This window comes from Solanum stenotomum, chromosome 11 (assembly GCF_019186545.1).
Source record: "Solanum stenotomum isolate F172 chromosome 11, ASM1918654v1, whole genome shotgun sequence".
Taxonomy (NCBI): domain Eukaryota; kingdom Viridiplantae; phylum Streptophyta; class Magnoliopsida; order Solanales; family Solanaceae; genus Solanum; species Solanum stenotomum.
In genome coordinates this window covers 3,264,870-3,291,791 of record NC_064292.1, presented here as the reverse complement: position 1 = coordinate 3,291,791, position 26,922 = coordinate 3,264,870, and the positions used below count along the sequence as shown (strand labels likewise).

The window sequence follows — 26,922 nt, the reverse complement described above, 5'->3', positions numbered from 1 at the left end:
TGAATTAAAGATGAATTACACCGATGACCACTTCTGGTTCCAAAATCCAAACCCAGAACTTATCAACTTCAACACAAGCAGCCTAAACAATGATCTAGTTGTCATACACTTAAAGCTCTATTTTATATCGAAAAACCAACTTCCAAAGCAATTTAAACCTACATTTCCACTTTATCCATTGGAACAAAACATTCGAGTGCGGGAGAAAAGATCAGATAGAACATGAAACAATGTTACTCCAAAATATATGATGTGTCCTCTCATTTACACATCTTTTCACACGAACAAGTGTTACCAGCTATTTGACAAACTCCCACTAATTCTAGACAAAACAATGGACAAAGAGGAGATATTTTTCAATTAAGTAAAACATAAATGTCAAATTCAAAGTGACTGCTAGCTTCCTGCTATAGCACTGCTCTTCATTGGAAGAGTATTCAAGACACTAGGACACTAAATCCCAAACTAGTTAGGGTCAGCACTGAGAATCCTATTTATCCCTCCCCTTTATTTAGGTGACCCTTTTAATCAAACAAATGTAAAACCTGCTCTATTCACTTCCTGCCATTTCTTCAGATGACAATCCCTTAAACCTGAGATATAAAGCTACTAATAGCTAGCACTGCAACACTATGCATCCTAACTTGATATCTCACATTCATATTTGAGTGTTTAAAACAAATTGTATTACTACATACTAAAGTTGAATTAAAGGTGAATTCCACATACTAGATCTCAAAATCAAGGCAGTAATCAGTATACAATCATTCCTAAAACAACAACTAACTAGGAAAAATACTATCACATACCGGATATCTACTCTCTGGTAGAATGACATTTTGAGGCAATCAATTTCGAGTTTTTGCATCCTTCACTGGCTTCTTCTTCTCCGACCCATCTTTATTTTTCAATTTTTTTGACTAAACTTGAGGAGGTAAATCATCAAAATCGTCATCACAGTCCACGATTTTCTTCGACGTAGATGCTAAATCAACGCATCTTTTTTTCGATTTCTTCACATTGTTCACCTCTTTAACTCGTTTTTTACCTTTGTTCTGCTCCTCCTTGTTCTGCTCACCCTTGTTTTGCTCACCGATTCTTGTGAGATTCCCAAATTAAAATTGGGACAGTCATTAACTTCATCAGTAGGAGATGAAACTTGACTCCTCATTCGACTCCTTCTATAAACTTTCTGATTCGAAGTACCAACATCACTAAGTATCCGCGGACTTCTTCTAGGTGATTTTCGTGCTCCTCCTTCTTCTTCCATTAGAATTCTGTGCTGAAAGATGGGGAAGAAAGAACAACAAAACCCTAAAATTTTCGGACAGAAGAGTAGAAAGAAAAGAGAGAGAGGATATGAGCGAATGGGCAACACTTTTCTTGCTTTAGTTTAAAATTTTGTTTTAAAATTGTTTTAAGTAACTATTGCTAAAAGTTGACAAAAATGGTAATAAATTAAAAGTATACTTAAAAATGGTAATTATTAAATAAAAGGCCTTCACTTATGTAATTTTTCCTTCTTAGTACACGTTTGAACTTACTATATATGCTTAGAGTAATTATTTAATTCTACACCATAACTCCACCTTATTGCCACTATACCAAAAAGTCAATCCTCCCAATTTGAAACCATCCATTTATTCCAACCTACCCAATAAATTAAAGCTTGAGGCAATCCTCCCAATTTGAAAACTCTTTTTCTGAACATATGACATGTATTTATTGGTTTATTATTAATAACAGATATAAATAAATTTTCACCTAATATGAGTTTGCTTGGGATGTTTTAGCTCCCACTATCAAGAGGAACTTTATCACAACGATTCAAGCTCAAAACCTCTAATTAAACACGAAAAAATTATATATCTTTTTTTTTTATAAAGGAAAGATCCTCTTGATGTTATCAAATTCCCAACTTAACATATTTTAAAGTATAAAAAAATATTATGAAGACAAAGTCTGGTTGTTGGGGGAAAAAGTCGTACTCGTGGAAAAGACAGCTTAAATTCTTTTTTTTTTCCTATAGTTGTCACTGTAGAAAACTATTATTGTACCAATATTCTTGTTTGCAAATTACTCATAGCATTATTCAACAGGTAAAGTAAAGTTGTTAGTAATTGAACATACAAACATTTATCTTCTCTAAATCATTTTGTGTTTCCCTGCAGATTTCAGAAATGGAGGTTGGCTTAGCAGTTGGTGGTGCATTTCTCTCTTCAGCTTTGAATGTTCTCTTTGATAGGCTTGCTCCTCACGGTGATCTTCTCAACATGTTTCAGAAGCATAAGCATCATGTTCAGCTCTTAAAGAAGCTGAAAATGACTTTACTTGGTCTTCAAGCTGTTCTAAGTGATGCAGAGAATAAGCAGGCATCAAATCAATTTGTGAGCCAGTGGCTTGATGAGCTTCGAGATGCTGTGAACTCTGCTGAAAACTTAATTGAACAAGTCAATTATGAAGCTTTGAGGCTTAAGGTGGAAGGTCAGCATCAGAATCTTGCAGAAACAAGCAACCAGCAAGTAAGTAACCTTAACCTGTGCTTGAGTGATAATTTTTTTCTTAACATAAAGGAGAAGTTGGAAGACACCATGGAAACATTGGAGGATTTGGAAAAGCAAATTGGCCGCCTTGGCTTAAAGGAGCATTTTGGTTCGACTAAACAAGACACTAGAACAACTTCAACTTCTTTGGTTGATGATTCTGATATCTTTGGTAGGCAGAGCGAAACAGAGGATTTGATTGACCGTTTATTGTCTGAAGATGCAAGTGGAAAAAATCTGACTGTAGTTCCTATTGTTGGAATGGGCGGAGTGGGTAAGACAACACTTGCTAAAGCCGTTTACAATGATGAGAGGGTGAAGAAACATTTTGGTTTGAAAGCTTGGTTTTGTGTTTCTGAGGCATATGATGCTTTCAGAATAACAAAAGGGATACTTCAAGAAATTGGAAAATTTGACTCAAAGGATGTCCACAACAATCTTAATCAGCTTCAAGTCAAATTGAAGGAAAGCTTGAAGGGAAAGAAGTTCCTTATTGTTTTGGATGATGTGTGGAATGACAACTACAATGAGTGGGATGACTTGAGAAATGCTTTTGTACAAGGAGATATAGGAAGTAAGATCATTATGACGACACGTAAAGATAGTGTTGCCTTGATGATGGGTTGTGGGGCAATCTACGTGGGAATTCTGTCTAGTGAAGCCTCTTGGGCTTTATTCAAACGACATTCACTAGAAAATAGGGATCCTGAGGAACATCCAGAATTTGAAGAGGTTGGAAAACAAATTGCAGACAAGTGCAAAGGGTTGCCTTTAGCTCTAAAGGCACTTGCTGGTGTTTTACGCTGCAAATCAGAGGTGGATGAGTGGAGAGACATTTTAAGGAGTGAAATATGGGAGCTGCCAAGTTGTTTGAATGGTATATTACCAGCACTGATGTTGAGCTACAATGATCTTCCTGCACATTTGAAGCAATGTTTTGCTTATTGTGCAATATATCCCAAAGATTATCAATTTTGCAAAGACCAAGTTATTCACCTGTGGATTGCTAATGGTCTTGTACAGCAGTTTCATTCAGGTAACCAATACTTTCTCGAGTTGAGATCAAGATCACTGTTCGAAATGGTCTCAGAGTCTTCTGAATGGAACTCAGAGAAATTCTTAATGCATGACCTTGTCAATGATTTGGCCCAAATTGCATCTTCAAATCTTTGTATAAGGTTGGAAGAGAACAAAGGATCGCATATGTTGGAACAATGTCGGCACATGTCCTATTCAATAGGAAAAGATGGTGAGTTTGAGAAATTGAAATCACTCTTTAAATCAGAGCAGCTGAGGACATTGCTTTCAATCAATATCCAGTTCCATTACAAAAAAAATCTAAGCAAGAGGGTGCAGCATAACATATTGCCAAGACTAACATCCTTAAGGGCATTATCGTTGTCTCATTACGATATTGTTGAGTTGCCAAATGACTTGTTTATCAAATTAAAGCTACTGCGATTTTTGGATATTTCTGAGACAAAGATTAATAAGTTGCCAGATTCCATTTGTGGATTGTATAACTTAAAGACACTTCTCCTGTCATCTTGTGCTGATCTTGAGGAGCTACCGCTGCAGATGGAGAAGTTGATTAACTTGCGTCATCTTGACATAAGCAACACTTCTCTCTTGAAGATGCCGCTACATCTGAGCAAGTTGAAAAGCCTACAAGTGCTAATGGGAGCCAAGTTTCTTCTAGGTGGTTGGAGAATGGAAGATTTGGGTGAAGCACAGAATTTGTATGGATCTGTATCAGTTGTAGAGTTGCAAAATGTGGTTGATAGTAGGGAAGCTGTGAAGGCAAAGATGAGGGAGAAGAATCATGTTGACAAGTTATCTTTGGAGTGGAGTGAAAGTAGTAGTGCCGACAATTCACAAACAGAAAGAGACATACTTGATGAGCTACGCCCGCATAAAAACATAAAAGGAGTCGAAATCACTGGATATAGAGGGACAAAATTTCCCAATTGGCTAGCTGATCCTTTGTTTCTTAAGCTAGTACAGTTATCTATTGATAACTGCAAGAACTGTTATTCCTTGCCAGCACTAGGACAACTCCCTTGTTTGAAATTCCTTTCGATTAGAGGGATGCCTGGATTAACAAAGGTGACGGAAGAATTCTATGGCAGTTGGTCCTCCAAAAAGCCTTTTAACTGTCTTGAGAAGCTTGAATTTGAAGATATGACGGAGTGGAAGCAATGGCACGTACTGGGAGTTGGAGAGTTCCCGATACTTGAGAACCTTTCAATTAAAAGGTGCCCTGAAGTCAGTTTGGAGACACCCATCCAACTTTCAAGTTTAAAAAGGTTTGAAGGTATTGGTTGTCCAAAGGTTTTTGATGATGCTCAACTGTTTAGATCCCAACTTGAGGGAATGAAGCAGATTGAAGAATTATATATTAGTGATTGTAACTCTGTTACCTCCTTACCTTTTAGCATACTGCCCACTACCTTGAAGAGAATAGAGATATCTGGTTGCAAGAAATTGAAATTAGAGGTGCCAGTTGGTGAGATGAGTATGTTTCTAGAGGAATTGAGAGTGGAAGGAAGTGATTGTATAGATGATATATCACCTGAGTTACTCCCAAGAGCACGCAGATTGAATGTATCTAATTGCCACAACCTTACTAGGGTTTTGATTCCTACTGCCACTGAAACTCTCCGTATTCGGAATTGTGAGAATGTTGAAAAACTATCGTTGGCATGTGGGGGTACCCAGATGAGGTCACTGACGATTTGGGACTGCAAGAAGCTGAAGTGGCTGCCAGAACGTATGCAGGAACTCCTTCCATCTCTTAAGAAATTGGTTCTGCTAAGTTGTCCAGAAATAGAGTCTTTTCCTGAAGGAGGATTGCCCTTCAATTTACAAGCCCTTGGGATCTACGGTTGCAAGAAACTGGTGAATGGACGAAAGGCGTGGTGTTTACAGAGACTCCCCTGTCTCAAATCGTTAACGATCTATCATGATGGCAGTGACGAAGAGATTGTTGGTGGTGAGAATTGGGAGTTGCCTTCCTCTATTCAAACACTTACTATATCCAATCTGAAAACATTAAGCAGCCAACATCTCAAAAGCCTCACCTCTCTTCAATATCTACGTATTCAGGGTAATTTACCTCAAATTGAGTCAATGCTGGAACAAGGCCAGTTTTCCTCCTTTTCGCACCTCACTTCGCTACTAATCGGCAAGTTCCCTAATCTCCAATCACTTTCCGAATCAGCACTTCCCTCCTCCCTCTCTCAGCTGGAGATCTCCTATTGCCCTAATCTCCAATCTCTTCCAGTAAAAGGGATACCATCTTCCCTCTCTAAACTTTCTATTTTAGAATGTCCATTGCTCACACCACTACTAGAATACTGGCCAAAAATTGCTCATATCTCCACCATAGAGATCGACCGGGAATGCATGTGATGATTAAAACAAATGGCTCTCCAACTGATGTAAGCTATTGTTTTCCCTCAGAAGCTTTTTGTTTCTGTTTTCTTCACTTAGCTTTTTTGTTTATTCTTTTCCTTTTTAATTATGTTGTGCTCATTGTCAAACACATAGCTTTATATTTCAGCTCCATAGAGAATCTAAATTTTTGAAAAGATAATCAGGGATAACGATAACAAGTTTTAGGAAATCTGCTGTTATAGGCAAGTCTTTGAGATGGGTCTATCAAAGAAGGGCAATTAAAATCATTGTACCGCTGATACTATTTCATGTTTCCAGTGCAAGCCTCTTTTGTAAGTTGACAAACTCGATTTGTAAATATGTTTGGGACTCAACTAGTGGTTACCCATGCCTTCTTTCAGGTTTTACCCATGCCTAGGGCGAACGCCTTACATTGTCTTTACTCTTTCCGCATCGTCTGGTGTCGCCCTGCAAAACTTTGTGCACTTAAGTTCTTCGATTCTATTCTACCTTATCATAGAATGTATCCCTTGCACTAATTAGGAGGTTATACAAAGAGTAAGATTAATGACTTGGTTTTGTCGAAGAATGACTATGATGATTGAACGTCTGTAATTTGTTTGTTTGTCTACAGGTGGAGATATACAGCTGTTGTTATGAGAAACAACCTTTGGTTATCCAAGGCGCTGGAGCAGGAAATGATATCACAGCAGCTGGTGTTGACATCCTTGACATTCAAGATGTATTCCCTTGACATAATATTATACACTGAGATACAAACATCCGATCCTCAAAGGACGAAAGATCGGTTCTTCTTGTCCATCTGCTTCCAGATTGAGATTAAAATCAGGCTCAGCTAGCACATTCATTTTTTGAGAATTTTCTCGATACACACGAGAGTGCCTTGTCAGTTTATGGTAAATTATTACGCGTCACCAGTGAAATTGAGTCATATATTTGCCTCATTTCTTGACTAGTTTTAGGATTTCACTTCAGCTTATAATCGGTTTATGTTGTAATGATCATTTTGGTACCTAAACTTTTTATGTTATCACAATTTTAGAGACTTGTCTCTTAGTTATCATGCTTTTCAATGTATGAAATGATGTCCTAAATTAGAATAAAGATATCAAGCAGGAAAAAGAACAATATATCTAAAAGAAATAGTCTTCTTTCACTAAATCTTATTTCATGACCCCAACTTGTTTGTGACTGAGGTGTAGTTGATGTTATATCTAAAACTCGGCGAGTACTGTATGATCAAAGTAGCAACCAGTAGGTCCTCCATCAGGCAAAAGAGCTAGCATGACAGGTCCTTCAGCTCCTTCCTCAACAGGCATTGTTCCTCTATGCCAGGTTATATCCGTTGTTGAGGAATCCAGGATGGACACAATTGATGCATATTTTCAGATACTTTCTTGCAAGAATTTGAGTGTAAGCATTGAGTCATACTTTTGATACGCTATATGCTGGTAGCATCATCTGCCAACCGTTCACCTCAAGAGAGTCTTGTTTCAGATCATATAAACAAACACTAAAAAACTTGGCATCAATTGATAAGCAAGCACTGACGTGTCACATAAATTTTGGAGGTGTCTAGATGTGCATACTCAAAATTGGAGTGTTTACTTGCCGGTTGAGGCCAAGTTTGAGTTGTCTGTCAGAGCAAGATCAGACCACACACAGGGACTATCGCCTACCTCAAAGCTTAGATATGAGATCGAATTGCATAACAAAACAAGACCTAAGCATTGATCAAATTATCTTACCCAGTCTACAAGATCCATGTTCATGGCCCTTAGGACATCTTCATCAGGTACAACTCCAGAAGCTCCAGCATTTACCTTCAGAAATTTATTCAGCAACTGTCCAATATTTGCCTCGACATCGAATAAGGAGCAATACATAGATTCATGCTCTTACCAGAATATCAAGCCTCCCATATTGTGTTTGTATGAACTTTGTTAAGGACTCAATGCTCTGAGCATCTTGAACATCAAGCTGATGAAACACAACATTTGAAAATCCTTGTTCATTCAGCAAGTCCATTGCTTCAGTTCCTCTCTTTTCGTCTCTGGCTGTTAAGAAAACCGTTACACCTGAATTGGCGAGCTGCTTAACAGTCTCGAAGCCAATTCCCTTGTTTGCTCCTGTAACCACTGCATACTTACAAGCATCTCCCATCACTTAAGTGCAATGTTTCTAACCTTTTCTCCTTTAGAATCCTGTTCGGAGAAGAAAAAAAACACTATTTCAAACGAACTAACGCGATAGGAATGAAATGATGAATTCTTTTCATCTACCTAAGCCTTAATTGAGGTGTTCGCTACTGCTAACCTGGACACTACTGTTATTAAACCCAAACAACCTCTTTCTCACCATACTACGGCTCAGGGGCAGAGCTAGTGGGACATAAAGGGGTTCATCCAAACCACCCCCTCCCCGAAAAATTGCACCATGTATACATAACCATAATTACTACTTTTATGTGTGCATAGTAATTTTGAATCCCCTTGACACAATCTAAAGCTCTTCGTGTTTTTACAATAATAACAACATATGCAGTGTAGGCTAGGAAGGGTAGAGTATATGCATACCTTCCCCTACCTCACAAGTAGAAAGGTTATTTTTGATAAGACACTTAGCTCAAAGGAAAACAATCCAAAGTAGTTCCGAAAAAAGAGAAGTAACAAAAGTACTGGGAAGGGTAGAGTGTCTGCATACCTTCCCCTACCTCGTAGGTAGAAAGGTTATTTTTGATAGACACTTAGCTCAAAGGATAACAATCCAAAGTAGTTCCGAAAAAAGAGAAGTAACAAAAGTACAAGAAACGACAGATAATAACAAAAACAACATATAGTAACAAAACATAAACTATAACAAAATAATATAATATTCGAGCTAGGTACAAGAAACAATAGACAGTAACATCAATCAAATAAAGCATGCTTTCATATTTGGGTCAAAAGGTGAGGCCTCAACTAATTCCAACAGATATATGCAACCCCCCACTAACATAGATATCAACTAACTCTGTCTACCGAGGCTTGAACAGATGGAAAGAATATTCACTTGAATCTAAACATTGTTAAGCAACAACATTAAAGTAAACAATCAAGACCAAAAATCAAAACCCCATTTCAAAGATAAAATAAATTGACTTACCTGTAAATGGAGAGTATAGGGCTAATACTAGTGCTACAAGTAATTTATTTTCTACAATCTTACTATTTAATAAGAAAAACTTTGGTAAAAAAAATATGTTTTCATGGGTAATATTGTCTAACACTTTAAACTACCTTTTTTTATGGTAGGCAAACCCATGTTATCCTCTAACTGGTAACTCCTTTATATAGTATCATTATTCATTTCAGTTTGCCATAAGAGTAACATTTACACTCAATGTGATGTTTGAATGCATTTCTTGGCTATGTTGTCATTTTTCACTTATTAAATGTTATGAATTACTGGCATTTGCTATTAATGATGGTAATTTCTCCTTCCATTCACTTTTACTTATCACATTTGAATTTGATACGCCCATTAACACCTTGTTTGAATGGTTGGTACTTTTTGTATTGTATTGGCCGGTAGTTTAGATACAATGTTTGTTTTGATTATTACTTAAATTTCATTGTATCATATCGTTTAAATCCATCATTATGTAATGACGAAAAATCTCATTTGTGTAATGACTAATGAACGATATGGTGTAATAGCATCGTTATCCTAATATTTTCTTCTTATTACTCTTTTAATAGTAGTTTTATCTAATATCTTACGTAGATTTATCATTCAAATTGTTGATATGTGTCGGTGTGTGATGATGGAGAACAATACAATCTATCCAAACGTTATACTCATTAAAACATTACAGTATGATACAATACAACACATTACTTGATTATATTATCCTTTGCTTCCCTCATTGTTTCAATTACTAAATCAACCAGTAGAACACCAACCAAGCTCAGAAATTCAACCTAATGCCAAGAGACACTGAAAGAAATAGTCTTATTTCACTACTTGATCTAAAACATCGCAACTGACCCCAACTTGTTTGGGACTGAGGCGTAGTTATTGTTATATCTAAAACATCGTGACTGACCCCAACTTGTTTGGGACTGAGGCATAGTTATTGTTATATCTAAAACTCGTCAACTACTGTACGATCAAAGTAGCAACCAGTAGGTCCTTCATCAGGCAAAAGAGCTAGCATGACAGATCCTTCAGCTCCTTCTTCGACAGGCATTGTTCCTGTATGCCAGTTTATATCTGTGTTGACGTATCCAGGATGGACACAATTGATACACATTTTCGGGTACTTTCTGGCAAGAATTCGAGTGTAAGCATTGAGTGAGACTTTCGATATGCTATATGCTGGTAGCATCATCTGCCAACCGTTCACCTCGAGAGCATCTTGTTTCAGATCATGCAAAAAATTCTGCAGAATCTTGTCGATTTTATCTTCTGTCAGGTTTTCAACATCTCCTAGCTCCTTTCTCCTCTCCTCGTTTGGTACTCGCTGCATTAGAACGATACAAAATCAATAAGAAATCCTTCTAATATGTCAGAGTTACCCAGTACTTGTACATTAGTAGGAGATAGCAAGTATCTCGTGGAATTAGTCCAGGTGCAAACAAGTTGGTCCGGACATCATGGTTATCAATAAAGTATTTGTAGGATTTAATTTTCGGACTGAAAATGACTCGAGAATTATAAAGTTCTTGTCCTTAGGAAGTTACAATACAATCCCTTGAAATATAACAAGCTACCATTAAGAGAAACTCTAGCTTATTTTCTTTCTTCTTTTTCATATAACGACGGTGTCCAAACAACCTTCTACCTTAAATCATCACATTTACTAGGTAACTCTGCTCCCCAATACTTAAGCAAATGGAAAGACTTCACCTGTAATCCCTATATTTTGAAAAAACTAGCCTGACTATATCGTCTAACGGAAGATAGAAGGTCCTTAAGAGAGTTGTTAGCAAAGATCAGTATAGAGGAAATGGAGATTTGTTTAATTTAGTTTAAGCTATTACAACAAGAAGTGGTGTAGCCACATACAATGAAAGGTGTTCAGTTGAACGTCTTTCATGGAAAATTAATACCAAATATATGGTAAAAATTACTTTTTATACATGTATATTAAATCTTGACCACTCTTAATGAAATTCTCGACTTCACCACTAGTCAACAAGGATAAACTCGACACATCAAACAAAATGAAGGTTTGATTCTCTAATAATCTATCAACCAAAATTACAACTAGCCCGAAAGCTAAGACTTAAAGCACAAAAGAACAAGAATATGTATGGAAAATGATAGGCAAAAGCTCTCTAAACTTATACTGAGCGAATTCAGTCTGGATACTAGGGTACTTTGTTCAACATATTATCACTAAATGAGCAGCAAGGGCAAAAATTAAAGACCATGGACAAAAAGTAGAAACCACCCCGAAATAGGGGCAATCCGTGCAAAAACGTCTACTAACTATGCTCTGGCAATTCTATATAAGGAAACGACAAGAAAGATGGTCTTACCTTTAATTCACTTCTAAGGGAGGAGACATTAACAATTCTTGCTGAAGGAGAATTTTGCAGCAATGGAAGAAGAGCTTCAGTAACATTCTTAACACCATAGTAATTAGTGTCCAAGCATAATTTGGCACTCTCATAAGTTGTTTTCATCGCAACTTGAATGACGTTGACAGCTTTCCCTGCTAACTGTTTGCAACAATAAGCATATAGGTAAATCCCATTTACATCAATATAATAATTCTGATTAGCATAAAGCCTGCAGTAGCAACGTAACCAGAGAAACTATACAAAAAAAGACAGTTCTTTTTCTATTATAGTAGTACATATTACTATATCAGTTGGTGATCCCGACTTAGTGGTCCTTTCATCCGTGATGAACTTTTGGCACCAGTACAGATATCTTCAATGTATTAAATAAAAAATTCCAATGGCTTTGGCTACTCTAACCTTCCCGATCACGAATCTTTTCTTTTTCTCTCTTTAAGGAAATCACTGCGAAATAAATAATTGTATCTTCCTAGGTATCAAAAAGAGAGGCAGGGGTGGTGTAGCGACTAGGGATGGAATTACCCTCATGCAATGACGGATCCAGTACTCTTGTCTGAGGGGTGTCACCTCTGCTCGAAAATTACACTGTATAGATAGATAGATAAAAAAAATTATGCATATATACTATATGTTGAATCCCTTGAGTTTTCCATATATTCATTTCTTTATACTTTGACTCCCCTTAGTGAAAATCATAGCTCTTGTCACTGCCCTCAGGTAGGTTTGTTGTATCTCATCCTTAAGAGTTACGACATAAAACAGTCCCTCGCTCTAAGACTAGTTCAGAGCAAGACCAGAGACCACACGAGGCGATTATCGCTTCCCTCAAAGATTGTGGACCAAAATTTTCAATAGCTAGCCAAGGGTATATCGAAAACAACTTTTCTACGCCCACAATGGTAGGAAAAAAGTCTGCATACATCTTACCCTCTCCAGACCTCATTTACAGAATTACAGTGCGTATGTTGTTGTTATTGTATAGAATTACCATGTGAAATCGATAATAAAACAAGATGTAACAAAGCATTCAGCAAATTATCTTACCCAGTCTTCAGGATCTACATTCAAGGCCCTTAGGACATCTTCATCAACTACAACTCCAGAAACTCCAGCATTATTTACCTGCATAAACTTATCAGCAACTTCCCTATATTTTCTTCAAGATCACACGAGAAATTGATCCGTTCATGCTCTTACCAGAATATCAAGCCTCCCATATTGTGTTTGTATGAACTTCGCTAAGGACTCAATGCTCCGAGCATCTTGAACATCAAGCTGATGAAACACAACATTTGAAAGTCCTTGTTCATTCAGCAAGGATGTTGCTTCCATTCCCCTCTTTTCATTTCTGGCTGTTAAGACAACCGTTACACCTGTTTTTGCAAGCTGCTTGACAGTCTCGAAGCCAATTCCCTTGTTTGCTCCTGTAACAACTGCATACCTACAAACATCTCCCATCACTTAAATCCAAAGTTTCTAACTTTTTCCTGAAGAGAGAAGAAAAAAGAACACTATTTCAAACGAACTAACGCGATAGGAAGAAAGATCAATCGAAAAATCAACACAGACAAAACGAAGAATTCTTTTCATCTACCTAAGCCTTAAATAACCGGATTACGGGTATAAAGTTGATTAGTTGAGGTCTCTTCAACTACTAACCTGGACACTACTGTTATTAAACCCAACTCTCACCATACTACGAGTCAGGGGCATAGCTAGAGGGGCGCAAAGGGATTCATCCAAACCACCCCCTCCCCGAAAAATTGCATTGTGTATTATACTATACAAGGCCAAATTTTAGATTTTGTTTTCATGTATACATAGTACATAGTATTGTTGAATCCCCTGCTCTTCATGTTTTAAAAACAACATAGCCACTGTAGCTCCACAAGGTGTGAGATATAAGGAAGGTAGAATGTATGTAGACCTTAACCCGACCTCATAGATAGAGAGGCTATTTCTGACAGATCCTCGACTTAAAGAAAAACAGTCCAAAGCAATTTCGAGGAAAAAGTAATGAAAGTACAAGAAACATTGTGTATACTATACAAGGCCACCCCCTCCCTGAAAAATTGCATTGTGTATACTATACAAGGCCAAATTTTTAATTTTGTTTTCATGTAAATAGAATCCCCTACTCTTCGTAGTTTTGCAACAACATACCTAGTGTAGTTCCACAAAGTGCGGTATAGGGGAAATAGAGTGTACGCAGACCTTAACCCGACCTCATAGATAGAGAGGCTATTTCTAACAAATCTCGACTCAAGAAAAAACAGTCCAAAGCAATTTTCAGAAAAAAGTAATGAAAGTACAAGAAACAACACACAGTAACATAATAGAAACTACAACAAAACAATAAGATATATAAAGAAACAACAGATAGTAACAGTAATCGAAGGACAAGAAACTACAGGAGCAATACTCTTATCTTAGTATAATCAAAGGTGAGACCTCAACTAATTCCAAAAGGTATGTGCTACCTCCCACTGACAAAAGGTACAACTAACTCTGTCTATCCAGGCTAGAACAGACGGAAAGAATCACCTCAATCTAAACAATCAAAGTGTCAAGACCAAAAAATCAAAATCAGTTCATTTTTCTCAAGATCTAGACAGATAAAAATATTTGACTTACCTGCAAATGGAGACAAAACAACTCTGCAAATGGGAGTATAGGGCTAGTGATAGTGATAGTGCTATACAAGTACTTAATAAATAATAAATAAAATAAGTACAAATATAAAAAGTAGTGGACCTTTCACATTTGTCTTTTTCATGATTTATTATTCATTCAAGAAAAACAAATGTGGAGTGCACATTTGCGTTGAGTAAGACACATTTAATAATATTTTATTTATTCTGAAATCACGTAAATGTCATATAAAATATCGTTATAGAAAGATTTGATTGTATCTTACACCTCAATGGAACTCGTCCACATGAGGCCAGCCCACTAAATTATGGTATCACTCGATAAGAACATTTTATTATAGCAATCAAAATGTATGAGCCTACGATATTATTATAGAAAAATTTAACTATAATAATTTTAAATATATTAAATAATTAATTTACAATAAATATAATCATATTTTTATTTACATAAAAAAAAAAGTCAAAATTTATAGAAAGTAAAATTGACTATATTATGATACTCTCAAAAATGTGAATATGACTTATACATAGTTGTTCATTGACTATATATTACATACATTCAAAAAGTTGAATATGACTTACCTATACATAGTTGTTCATTGATTATATATTATGATATACTCAAAAAGGCAGCATATAGCTTAACTAAACATGGAGTATACACTGATACACTTGACTATTCAATTTTGACCAATTCAGAATCACCTCTAAACAGTCTTAAATTTTAAATAATATTTTGCTTTTTTTATTTATAATTTGGTCGAAACAATTTACGTTTGTAATACATCAAATTTTAAAGAAAAGAGGGAGCAACGAAGAAGAATGAGAAGAAGGAAGGAGGAGAGAAAGGTTGTGTCGGCCAGTTTTTTGATAAATAATGTGGCCGAAAAGCCTTTTTTCCTAATTTATATAACTTGAGTTAAATAGATGGTAAGTAAAGTTTATGGACTGATATTCTCTATGGTAACTTATAAAAATTTCACTAGTTTAGGAATTGATTACTTAAATTCACTCTAGATTGCAATATAATGAATCTATCGGATTTTGAACTTCGGATGCATGTATCTAGCGCATCCAGATATGTTCAGATACATAAGACCAAAATTAGGCGTAATGTGTTTTAAATACATTGTTATCTAAGTGGATTCGCATGTATCTGACTCTCTCATTCGTCTCTCTTATCTCGATCGTCACTCTCTTCTCTCCATGTATCTGATATTCTAGATACATGTATGTAGTGTGATTCGCATGTATTTGGGGATCTCGCTCACCTTTCTCACTATTTTACTGTACACATGTGTCTAGGTGTATTTGACTCGAACTGATATGAAATTAATAATTAATGAGATAATATGTAATTATTTCAAACCATAGGAAAAGTTAGTAAACATGGTATGAATATATATCTAATTAGCTAATTTTTCCTTGAGCAACTTTCACATATAGCAAACATTAAAATCATATTTGTATGTTATAGCTATAGTTTGCATAATTGCGTTCCATAGCAAATTTTATGTTTGCTATGAAGCTTTTGATTTGTATAATTCGCTACAAACATCCAATTTTATACAAATTGTTCAGTTTTGTATAAATTCATTTGTACATTATAATTTGTATAATAAGATCTGTATTCATATAATTGTGTATAGAACAAAAATATATGTATCTATATTTGTATATACATTTTTCTCTCGCTTTATACAAACTCAAACGCATTTAATACATTTTATACCGAAATGTATACAATGGCTAATTGTATACCGAATCAGATGACAAAAAAAGGGACTTTTGCTACGAATTACAATTAAAATAAACTATAGCTATAGCATTTAATTTGAATTAATAATTTGTTATTTCATACAATTTTCCCTTTTTCCTTTTATCTTGCACCTCAATGGAACTCAGCATGAGCCAGCCCAACAGTCAGCCAAATTGGTCTCTTAACTAAGAAAATGGGCTTGTCTTGAATGAAGGTAGCCCAACATATTTTATAAGATTGGGCCCATATAAAAACTTGGCCCATTACAAACATAGCAGCTATAACGTACAAATAGCCCATCGAATAATAATACAAGCATTATAATAAGGGAAAATTGTAAAAAATAGCAAACTACTAATTCAAATTAAATGTTATAACTATAGTTTGATTTAATTGTAACCCGTAGCAAACTGTTGTCATTCGCCTCTCTCCCTGAAATTCTCGCTCGCCACTATCGTTTTCTCACTGCATCTCTCCCTCGCCTCTCTCACTTTTATACAAACACAAATGTATAAAATGCGTTTGTGTTTGTATAAAGCGAGAGAAAACTGTATATATACATATCTTTTCTTTCGCCTCTCTCCTCAAAGAATCTCGCTAGCCACTCTCCCAGATCTCACTCGCCTCTCTCACTTTATACAACACAAATGTATAATTTGCGTTTGTGTTTGTATAAAGCGAGAGAAAATTGTATACACAAATACAAATACATATATTTTCGTCCTATACACTTATAATTATATAAATATAGATCTTCCCCTTCCTAATTTTCTTCTGTCTTTCTCTCTTTCTCGCTTTATACAAACATAAATTATACAATTGATTCTTTTGTATATGTATACCGAAACAGATTATACAATTGATCTTTTATATATGTATACCAAAATATACACATTAATAATATAAATAATTATTATTAAATTATATGGTGCACATGCATATTAATTTTACTTTTGTTTTTAAAAACAAAATTGCAAACTCGTCACATAAAATGAAATAGATGAAGTGATATTATCGCCTTTCATAAGGGTAAAATTCACAAATAACCTTTTTTTTATTCTTATAACTAAAAAATAATCACAGTGAAATCTCACACTGTTATCATAGAGTTTTACCTATAAAATTTAAAATTTGTAATAGTAAATATCTTTTAGAAGATAAACATTATTTGTACCTACCATAAGTCATTTGACCACTATATTTCAATTTTTCAAAGTTTGTCCTATGAAATGGAATAGAAGAAAAATAATATTATCGACTTTCATAATGGACAAAACGATAAATAATAGTAGTATTATATATTCCACAGGATGTTATCTTATTAATATTATAGTACACGCCTTTTGTTCCAATTCCCACTAATCAAATACATGTGATTAACGTTAATTTGATGTCCTCCACGTTGATGTTATTCGTGTTAATGATTTAATTAAATAAATAAAAATATTGTTTTATATGTCAAGAGCATTTCTTTCGTCTTAAAATAATATTGTTTTAGTTTATTTCATGTCTATTAAGAAAAATAATAAATATAAGGTATGTAATTTACTAAGTTACTCTTATTTATTAGATGATTTTTGAGAATTGAGCACTATTAAAAGAAGTAATTGTTCTTTTCATACTCTTTTCAGACTATTTTTACTTGTCATATTTTATTTTACACACCTCATAAGAAAAATATTAACTAAAACATAGTTTGACTAACTATGTCTGTAGATGGAGATTCTCGGACGGGCTATCTAATGTTTAGTAAAGACGACAAGTAAAATGGGTATCAGAGAGAGTACAAGGGGATAGCTGAAAATAATTACGTACTACTTTTCATTTTTAATTTTTAAAATAACATTTATTTTGAGACAATTCTTTCGTTGCTAAAATCACACTTAATTATTTTAAGATAGATCTAAGAATCCTAAAAAAAGGTTAAATGGAAATGATTGTGCCTTCACTTTATTGTAATTATTTTAAGAGAATTTACACAACTTTTTGTTCTAATTCCCACTATTTACTAATGGTGAAGACAACAAAGTTTAAATACATGTGATTAACGTTTTAACTTGATTTTCTTCACTAGGGTTTTGGGTTTGGAATCTAAGTATTGGGGAGCATTTAATGATCAATGTGGTATTTTTTTCAGCATGAATTTAAATTTAGTCGTATATCAATTATATTAATACTAAATGTTGAAAAAAATATTTTTAAAAAATAAAAATATTATATCAGCATTTCTTATTTGTTTAAATCTTGATGAACAGTTAAAATTATCCGATCTATGTATTCGTGAAAAGCAACATTTTTTTGGAGGAATAATTGAAGTACTCATAAATTGCACCTAAACACCACCTTCATTTTCAAGAAAACATTTGTAAGTTTATTTTTAGACAAAGTCATCACACATTTAAATATGTTTATTTATTTTTAAAAAAACACGTTTAATTTACAAACTCAAAATTGGTAGCTAGTAGATTTTTTAAGAAAATAAGCAAGTGAACTTTTAAAAAAACATGATTAAATTGGAAGCATGCATACATGTAGCACTCAAATAGTTTGTTTGCTCAAACTTTAGGTGATCGATAAAATATTTATTGTAATATTATTTGTTAATTTTAAAAATCAAGAAATAATTTATCGTTTTATACTATTTTACTCTTATTATTAAATATCAATCATTTACTAACTAGTGATATGACTTATAATGATTAAGAATGATAAAAAGTGTTTTATGTTAAACATATTTGGTTCAGACTTTAAAAAACTTGGGTATGTTCTCAAGTGCCTATTACGGATATAACTAATTCATTTAAAATATGTCATCTTCTTTCATTATATATGCATTAGTTTCAATAAGTCGTAAACCCTCAAATTTGTCCAATTAAGATTTATGCACACAATTAAGAAAGATGGCATATTCAATCAGGTTAAGCTAAGTATGTGTAATAGACACTTAAGGACTCACATAAAAAAAATGAAATGAGAGTATCTGATAGAAATATTTTATCATATGTTCAGTAAGTTTAAATATTCAATTGAAACAAATTGTAGTTTGAATATCTCGATGAAATATAAAGAAAAGTTTAAGGGTTGCTCATATATTAAGCCTAATTATGATTACACGTGATTAGTGCACATTCCTCATTTTTGTATTAATTATTATTACACGTGATTAGTGCATATTCTTCATAGTTATACCATTTCTATTTCTATTTATACATCGTTCTTATAAAAATAGATGATCTTTAATACTCCCTCCGTCTCTATTTAGTTGTTCATATTTCCTCTTTTAGTTGTCCCTATTTAGTTGTCCATTTTGACAAATCAAGAAAGGACAACAAATTTTTTCTTATTATACCCTTATTTAAATAAAGTTGTCATAAATAAAGTAAATAAACTTATGAACTTCCCAACATTTATTAGTTATCTTGAGTGAATTTATTTTGGAATTGTAAATTGTACTATAAGGGTAAAATAGTAACTTCACTATGCTAATCATTGTTGTCTTAATCTGTGTGTCATTTTCTAAAGTGGACAACTAAATAGGGACGGAGGGAGTATTTGTCATTTCACAAAATCAATGCATAAATGACATTATTCTTCATATTTTACCCTTGAGAGTTATTAGCCTTGAAAGTATGGATTTGACCAACATAGAAAAACTAAATGATCAATCCATGTTCAGTGGTCAATTAATTAACCAAAATAAATTAATTTATGTTCATTTATTGAAAACTTGATTTCATGAAAATACTCTTCTGTCCCTTATTACTTGTTCACTTTTAAATTGACACACCTATTAAGAAAGTAATTATTGAGCTAATGAGTTTATCATTTTACCCCCATTAATTATGAAGTGAATGAATTAAAAACTTAAGATTATCAAGAAGTTCTACCTTTTTCAAAGTAATTAATTGATGGTATAATAGGTAAAAAAAGTTTGTCCTTTCTTGATTTGTCAAAATGAACAAGTAATTAGGGACAACTAAAAAAGGAAAAAGTAGACAAGTAATTAGGGATAGAGAAAGTACTAAATAAGAGTACAATAGTACACTGGCATAGCTTTAGCTTCTTAGGTACGTGAAATCTAAAAGAATGACATATAAGTAGGAACCGAGAGAGTATTAATTATTATTACACGTGATTAGTGCACACTCCTCATTGTTGTATTAATTATTATTACACGTGATTAGTGCATATCCCAATTGATACAATTAATTAGAATTACAATAATTATACACGTGATATAGACCTGGATATACATAAAAAATTTAAATTTTATTTGTCAATTAGAGGTTCCAATATGAAAAGACTTTCATTAATTGTGTTCTTTATGACTTTTCCAAATCCTGTTAAAACTTTTTTGGTTAGAATTCTTAGTCATCATTGCTAAGGATTTACTTCCACATATTTAATATTTTTTATTTTTATTTATATTTTCTCTATCTCAAAATACTTCTCATACTTTTTAAACCTGAGTGTTGATTCTCTTGGAGTGAATTAAGAAAAATTGAAGCTTCTCAAATCTAAGCTAGCGTTTGGCCATAAATTTCTATATATTCTTGGCAAATATTATTTGGGTGAAAATTTAGGTAAAATTTCACCATGTGTTTGGCCATAGTATTTGGGAAATATATTTCACTTTTTTAGAAAAATATGATTTATACCCATAAATTTTAAAAACTATCAAAACTAACCATAAGTTTGTATTACAAGTCAATTGAATATTTGTTGCAACAACAACAAATAGTGTCCATGACACTAGAGCAATGTGGTAGTTTGGAGTGAATGCAACAAGCATCATTCCATACATCGTGAAGTAGACAAAATACATGACTTTGTTACCTTGAGCCGATTGTTCATCATTTTCATCAACAACCATATCATCATTTAGTATTCAATATTTCATCACTACTTCGTGAAAAATTATGTAATACGACACAAACAACTACTATAGAGGGTGTTTTTGTAAAAGATAAAAGTTTGGGGGTAAAATTTCAATTTTCAAAAGATCCTAAATAATGAGATTTGGCCCAAATACTAGAAAAAACTAGTATTTGGGAATTTGGGATATTTGCCAAAAATATTTACCAAATAATGACAAATTGTATGAATAAACACTATTTGCCAAATTTTTCCCCAAATATTATTTGAGAAATCTATGGCCAAACGGGCCCTTAAGTGTTGATTTACTTATGAACAAGATATATATATATATATATATATATATATATTACTTTTTTGTGATGAGTCAAAAAAAGATTCATCGACTTTCTTAAGACCATCATATTGAAGAAAACGTGCATACTTTGTCACTTCAACATTATCTTGATCGAAAAATATTTATTAGAAAAATATCATCCACATACTTGTCATCGTATCACATATACATAGCTGCCTATGTGATTGATAGACTTCCGTCAGGTTTTAAAAAAAAAATATTTTTCATATATTGTAATGTTTTGCCCCCAAGGCCTAGCTCAAGTGGCAAAAGGTGGAGGATTTGTGGTTTAGGTCGCAGGTTAAAGCCCCATATCATGCAAAGTGAAACCTGGTATTTAAGTGGAGAAGGGTAGAGGGGCGGGCCCATTATCCACCGAATTTAGAAAGCTGTGATTAATCTAAAGGGCGGGTCACAAACGGATTTCTCGATTATAAAAAAAAATAAAAATAAATAAATATATATATATATATATATATATATTGTAATGTTTAAATATGAAATATTAGTAATATAAATATTTAATATAACAAATAAGACGCATAAATTGTAACAAGGTGAATATTCAGTTTTTTTTCAAGGGAACTAAAAAATAGGTTTTTATTATTATTATTATTATTATTATTATTATTATTATTATTATTATTATTATTGTATAAGAGAATATTGGAATAAATTTTAAAACTTTATGGTTCACTTGGAGTGATTAAAAAAATAGAATATGAAAGAGATTTATAGGATATATGAAAAGAAGATTATTTCTTGTGATTTTTTTCTTCTATAAAATACTTTTAATATTAATATAATTATATTATTTTGCTTTATACTACTTTTAAACAAACTATAGATTAAAATCTTGAATTGAATGAAATAATCCATGGTTGTTGGGGAGTCAATTAATTAATAAGACAAGTCATATCTTTGCTTTTATGTACTCAACAAGGACTGCGGTAGTTGAATAAAATTCTCTACTCGAATAATTTTTCTTTAAAAAATAAAAAAGATAGTGAAAAAAAAATTAATGATATGAATTTAAATAAATTAAGGCTTCAATATAAATATCAATTATCGAATAAAAAATCAATATACAAAATAAAAATATGTGTTTCCACTTTCTAATGTGTGAAAATGGTAAGTGTCAAAATTGGCATATGCTTTCAAGATTCACATTTCCTATCTGCTTCACTTGTCAATTTGTGTCATCAATCACATTAAAATTTGTTTCTTACTCTTTGTCTTTTTTTCATTTGGCTTTGAAGAAAAATAATAATATAATAAATTGGAGGCGTAGGTAGAGTAGAAGGTACGAGTTAGATAAAACTAAATAGCGATAATTCAAATTTTGTATTTAATTTAAAAGAATACATACATATATATAGAATCGGTATTCTCTAGCTAACTCATCACTAAATATATCCTAGCTAATTGGATTTCCACATAATTTATTGTTAATTCATAATTAAATAAAATTAATAAGAAAATGAAATTTTATTCAGCGCTAATTTTTTATTTTCTTGTAGTGAAATAAATTAACATTTTCGAACTAATAAAAAATTAACAAATATCTTTATCATGATGTTCCCCTCAATAAGCAAATCTAGCAATTAGATTTTCTGTCCGTAGAAAATAGAGACTTTTCTTTTAATTATATAATGGACCAAAGAGAATAAATTATTAAAAAAAACAGTTGGTGAAATAAAGCCACTTCTAAGTATCGTGCGACCAAATGTCTGTTACCTGAATAAATTAATTATATAAAATATATTGTATTTTATAATTACGTACACAAGTATATAAAAGTGTACGTAGAAAGTATCTTAAAGTATGTGTTTAATATATCAAAATACTATTTGGACATTGTAGTGTTTAACATATCACGTGTGCTATTAAAATTAAGAAAATGCGTATATTAAATATAAAAAGTTTTGGCTTTTATTAAAAAATAAAATAAAATATAAGATATGTAAATTTATTTCGTTTTTGTATAACTTCACGGGAATTAAAATTGTTCTTCTAGAGCTCTTTAAAATTTATGATTTTTAAATTATTCTCTTGGAGTTTTTTTTTTTTTTTTTTTTTTTACATATTTGATAAAATTCAATAATTTAACTTTAAATTTTGTATTGTTTGCAACAAATTTTAAAGTGATAGAAAATAAACTGCAACCATAAATAAAATATGAAGAAACATAATTTTATTCATCAAAATTGTGAGTACATATTTGTTGATCCCTTGATTATTCTCTCATAAGATTTATTCGGATCGTTAGTGGCGTATTTCTCGAACTATGATCATTAATTTTGATCTCTTTATGAATATTTCATGAATTTGTGGAGTATTCAAGATATTCTCTTGGAGTGAATTTCTTTATTTTAAATTAAATAATAATAATTTAATACTTTATACCATGTCTCCACTTAGTTTTGAGAAGATGGATATGATCTCTTTATTCTTAATTAAGATTTCAAATTTAAATTCAGGAGATAAAAAAAAATCATCAAGGATTCTTTCAATCTTATATAATACCAATCGAGAAGTCATTGACAATATGTTTTGAAGATTCTCATTTCTTATTAGTAAAAAAATAAAAATAATTGGTCATCATCTGATTAGTAAAATTTTCTTTCTTACTCTTATCTTTTTTTCATTGGTATATGCTTTGAAGGTAAAATAAATAATCAAAATAATTAGTCAAAGGCGTAAGTAAAGTAGTCAGTAGAAGGTAAGAGTTCAATAAACCTTACGTACTAATAATAGTCTAAATTTTTTGTCCAAACTTTTATTATATAATATATATATATTTTTTATTTCAATTTATGTTAAGATATTTGAAATTTAAAAATCAAAATCGCGTATTTGATAAATAATTTAATTAGGAACGATTATTGATTAATAATTTCAATTGCAGTTCATTTCAATATCTTGCTTTCGCTATTTATTTATGAAATAAGTTTAAAATGACTTAAAATAAGTTTAAAATAAAAAATAAATCTCCCGCTATTTCTATTTTTTTTACTTAAAAGTCATTTAAATTTGATTTTTTATTTTTAACTTAAAAACGTATTTTTTAAGCCGATTCAAGCTGACTCTAAATTTTCTGAAGTAGATGTGGAAAATTGAGCCTGTTCTATTAATTATTATATTATTAAAGGACAAAAGCTTGACTGAAAATATATAATATTCGCAATCACATCATAATTAAAGTGATTGCTGCTTTATTTGGTCCCATTTGCTTTGATAAGTGGTAAAATATAGATTTCTAATGGTGATTTTTTTATTATGATTATATGATAATATATAATATTCCCAACTACATCATAATTAAAGTGATTTCTGCTTTATTTGGTCCCATTTGCTTTGATTAGTGGTAAAATATAGATTTCTAATGGTGATTTTTTTATTATGATTATATAAGTATAATATATTTTTTAAAAACTTTTTTGAAAATATTTAAATAAAAGTTTGATAGTTAGGGGCTACGTATTAGTCTAACTTTTTAAGTACAAATTAAAATGTGTTAAGTTAATAATGAGCGGATCAATAATATGCTAAGATTAGTTATGCATTAATCATATAATGGTGACTGTTTGTATTACATATTAATATTATACTTCAAAATATTATTTTATGTTTAAATAATCTATTTATTTTTTACTATTATGAGGAATTTTAGAATTGTAAGTCAGGTATAATTTAATATCTTCATTTTTATTCTAGTTTTATTCCATATAAAATAATATACAGATTCTCACATGATTTATATAAATATTATTGACGATGAAAATATGAACAATCAACTATAAGCTCTTTGATTAAAAATACAACAATACTTTCTACTCTATCAGATAATCACAATTTCTTTCATTATTTTCTTTTTAAGCAAGATTTAATAACTGATTTTATATTACTAATTAATATACAATCTAGCTAAAACATCTAAAAGAGAGTAGGTAAAAGAAATCTACCACTTGAATCCTTTCACAACTCTCTGAGTGGTTGATACAATTCGTCAACAACGTATCGTATTATATTGTATTTTATTATAATATAAAAAGATTATACAATATAATCTTATCAAATCAATTATTATATAAATTGAAAATCGTTAATATATCATATTATATTGTATTTTGTTATAATATAATAATGAATAAAGATTACAACATAATCGTACCAAATTAATTATTATACAAATTGAAAGTCGTTTTAAATGTCAATCTATTATAATTATAAAAACAATTAAATTGAATGACATTTAAAGTAATAATATAATAATATTAGTGGGTGGAATTAAGAAAAGTCATTGTTCAATCCTTTCACAACAAGTAATTTTTAATCATTCAACCACGTGAATTGTGAAAACTTGGAATATTTTTGGCATTTTAGTACAACAAGTAATACTTCCTCCGTCTCATTTTATGTGACACTTTCAGATTTTTAGATTCAAATAAATCTACTTTTGACGGTAAGTTTTTTATAGATCTTTTTAATATTTTGAATCATTAATTATTGTAACTTATAATACTTTTTACTTATAAATATATAAATTTTATTTTAAAAAATTTGAAGATTCCATACATAAATAATTTGCAATTAAAGTTAAGTTGTTTACTCTCAAAAAATGAAAAATGTCACATAAATTAAGACACAGAGAGTAGTAGAATTTAATTAACAAACCCCACTGGCAAAAGTTTACTTTTTGCCAATTTTAAATGAATTCTTTTTCTAGGAAATAAAGGTATCACGTTTTTTCATAATACTATAAGCGCGTGGTAGGTAAATATCACGTCATTAATAAAATTATATATAATAAATGTTATATTTATCTGAATAATAAGAATTTCATATAAGAAGGTTGAGAAATTATTTTAAAAAATATAAACCTTCTTAAAAATATTCTAAATTTATTTATTATTGTTTATCATAATATAAATACTTTTAGTATAGTTCAAAAAGGGAAAAGATTTAAGAAGCAACGTTTTAGTTAATTTTAAAGTTCTAAAGATTTAGTAGCTATAATTTTAATAAATTTTGAAATTATAAATAAAAATTATTTGAGAATAATAATAAATTAAATACGACGAATAAAGTATGATATATTAAAGATATGGTATATATTTGTTCGCCGCGTAGGTACCACTAAATAGCAGAACAATTTTGAACATTCAACCACGTGGTTTCTGAAATCCTCAAAAAATGGCATTTTATACCGTCTTCCTTCGTTCTATATTAATTGTTCATTTTTATTCTCATACGTTTTTAAAAAAATATAAATAAAAAGGGTAATTTATCAATGAACTTTCTTGGTTCATTTTTAGTTATCACAATGAAATTTAAAATATTTATTAAGAAAATAATGATTAACATAAGTCATAACTATTTTATCACATTATTTCTGTTAATTAATTTAAGTATTAAATTTTAAAAAATAATTTAAAGAAGGATTAATTAAAGTAATTATCTTTTTATAATATATTAAAAGTGACAACTGACAAGTAAATGTGAAAAATCTGAAATAATAAATAAATAAAAAATAATAAGGAAAAGAATTTAAGAGAATAATTTTCAACAATGTGGACAATTAATATAATACGGAGGAAGTATTATTAGTACAAGTGCAAAAAACTTCCTATTGTTGAGAATTTTAAATGCAATCTTTTTGAGAAAATTAAAAACATGAATTTAAAAATAATGGAGGCTCCCAATAAAGGTACATTTCTTTTCTTATATAAACAAGCCAACTAGTGCCTAGAATTCACATCACAGA

At 31.4% G+C, this 26,922-nt stretch overlaps 4 protein-coding genes across 4 annotated transcripts in view; 2 read left to right on the top strand and 2 right to left on the bottom strand.

Moving 5' to 3' along the window:
- LOC125844513 (uncharacterized) overlaps window positions 1-591 on the top strand; it is a 6,751-nt gene extending 6,160 nt beyond the window's left edge. The window contains exon 3 of the mRNA XM_049523829.1: window positions 577-591. Within this exon, the coding sequence (XP_049379786.1) occupies window positions 577-591 (15 nt within the window). The remainder of the gene's footprint in view (window positions 1-576) is intronic.
- Window positions 592-2,155: 1,564 nt separating this feature from the next.
- On the top strand, window positions 2,156-5,969 carry LOC125845153 (putative disease resistance RPP13-like protein 1). Its single transcript, XM_049524591.1, has one exon. It carries the CDS (start codon window positions 2,181-2,183, stop codon window positions 5,952-5,954), a length of 3,774 nt encoding a protein of 1,257 aa, XP_049380548.1. The 5' UTR covers window positions 2,156-2,180; the 3' UTR covers window positions 5,955-5,969.
- Window positions 5,970-7,699: 1,730 nt separating this feature from the next.
- LOC125844512 (short-chain dehydrogenase/reductase 2b-like) lies at window positions 7,700-8,161 on the bottom strand. The gene is made up of 2 exons (XM_049523828.1): window positions 7,863-8,161; window positions 7,700-7,804 (listed from the first exon to the last, which is right to left on the bottom strand). The coding sequence occupies exons 1-2, from the start codon at window positions 8,121-8,123 to the stop codon at window positions 7,700-7,702; spliced, it is 366 nt and encodes a 121-aa protein (XP_049379785.1). The 5' UTR covers window positions 8,124-8,161.
- Window positions 8,162-9,799: 1,638 nt separating this feature from the next.
- On the bottom strand, window positions 9,800-14,205 carry LOC125845283 (short-chain dehydrogenase/reductase 2b-like). Its single transcript, XM_049524766.1, has 5 exons — window positions 14,165-14,205; window positions 12,728-13,017; window positions 12,575-12,652; window positions 11,486-11,668; window positions 9,800-10,464 (listed from the first exon to the last, which is right to left on the bottom strand). Exons 2-5 carry the CDS (start codon window positions 12,986-12,988, stop codon window positions 10,087-10,089), a joined length of 900 nt encoding a protein of 299 aa, XP_049380723.1. The 5' UTR covers window positions 12,989-13,017; window positions 14,165-14,205; the 3' UTR covers window positions 9,800-10,086.
- Window positions 14,206-26,922: the final 12,717 nt, after the last annotated feature.

What these genes read in the sequence shown, in the direction of transcription:
- LOC125845153 (XM_049524591.1), top strand. Translation starts at nt 2,181, where the DNA reads ATGGAGGTTGGCTTAGCAGTTGGTGGTGCATTTCTCTCTTCAGCTTTG.
- LOC125844512 (XM_049523828.1), bottom strand. Translation starts at nt 8,123, where the DNA reads ATGGGAGATGCTTGTAAGTATGCAGTGGTTACAGGAGCAAACAAGGGA. An exon ending in ATGGGAGGCTTGATATTCTG is followed by an intron (nt 7,805 to 7,862) that starts GTAAGAGCATGA and finishes AATATTGGACAG; the next exon opens with TTGCTGAATAAATTTCTGAA.
- LOC125845283 (XM_049524766.1), bottom strand. Translation starts at nt 12,988, where the DNA reads ATGGGAGATGTTTGTAGGTATGCAGTTGTTACAGGAGCAAACAAGGGA. An exon ending in ATGGGAGGCTTGATATTCTG is followed by an intron (nt 12,653 to 12,727) that starts GTAAGAGCATGA and finishes AAGTTTATGCAG; the next exon opens with GTAAATAATGCTGGAGTTTC. An exon ending in ATGTAGATCCTGAAGACTGG is followed by an intron (nt 11,669 to 12,574) that starts GTAAGATAATTT and finishes TGTTGCAAACAG; the next exon opens with TTAGCAGGGAAAGCTGTCAA.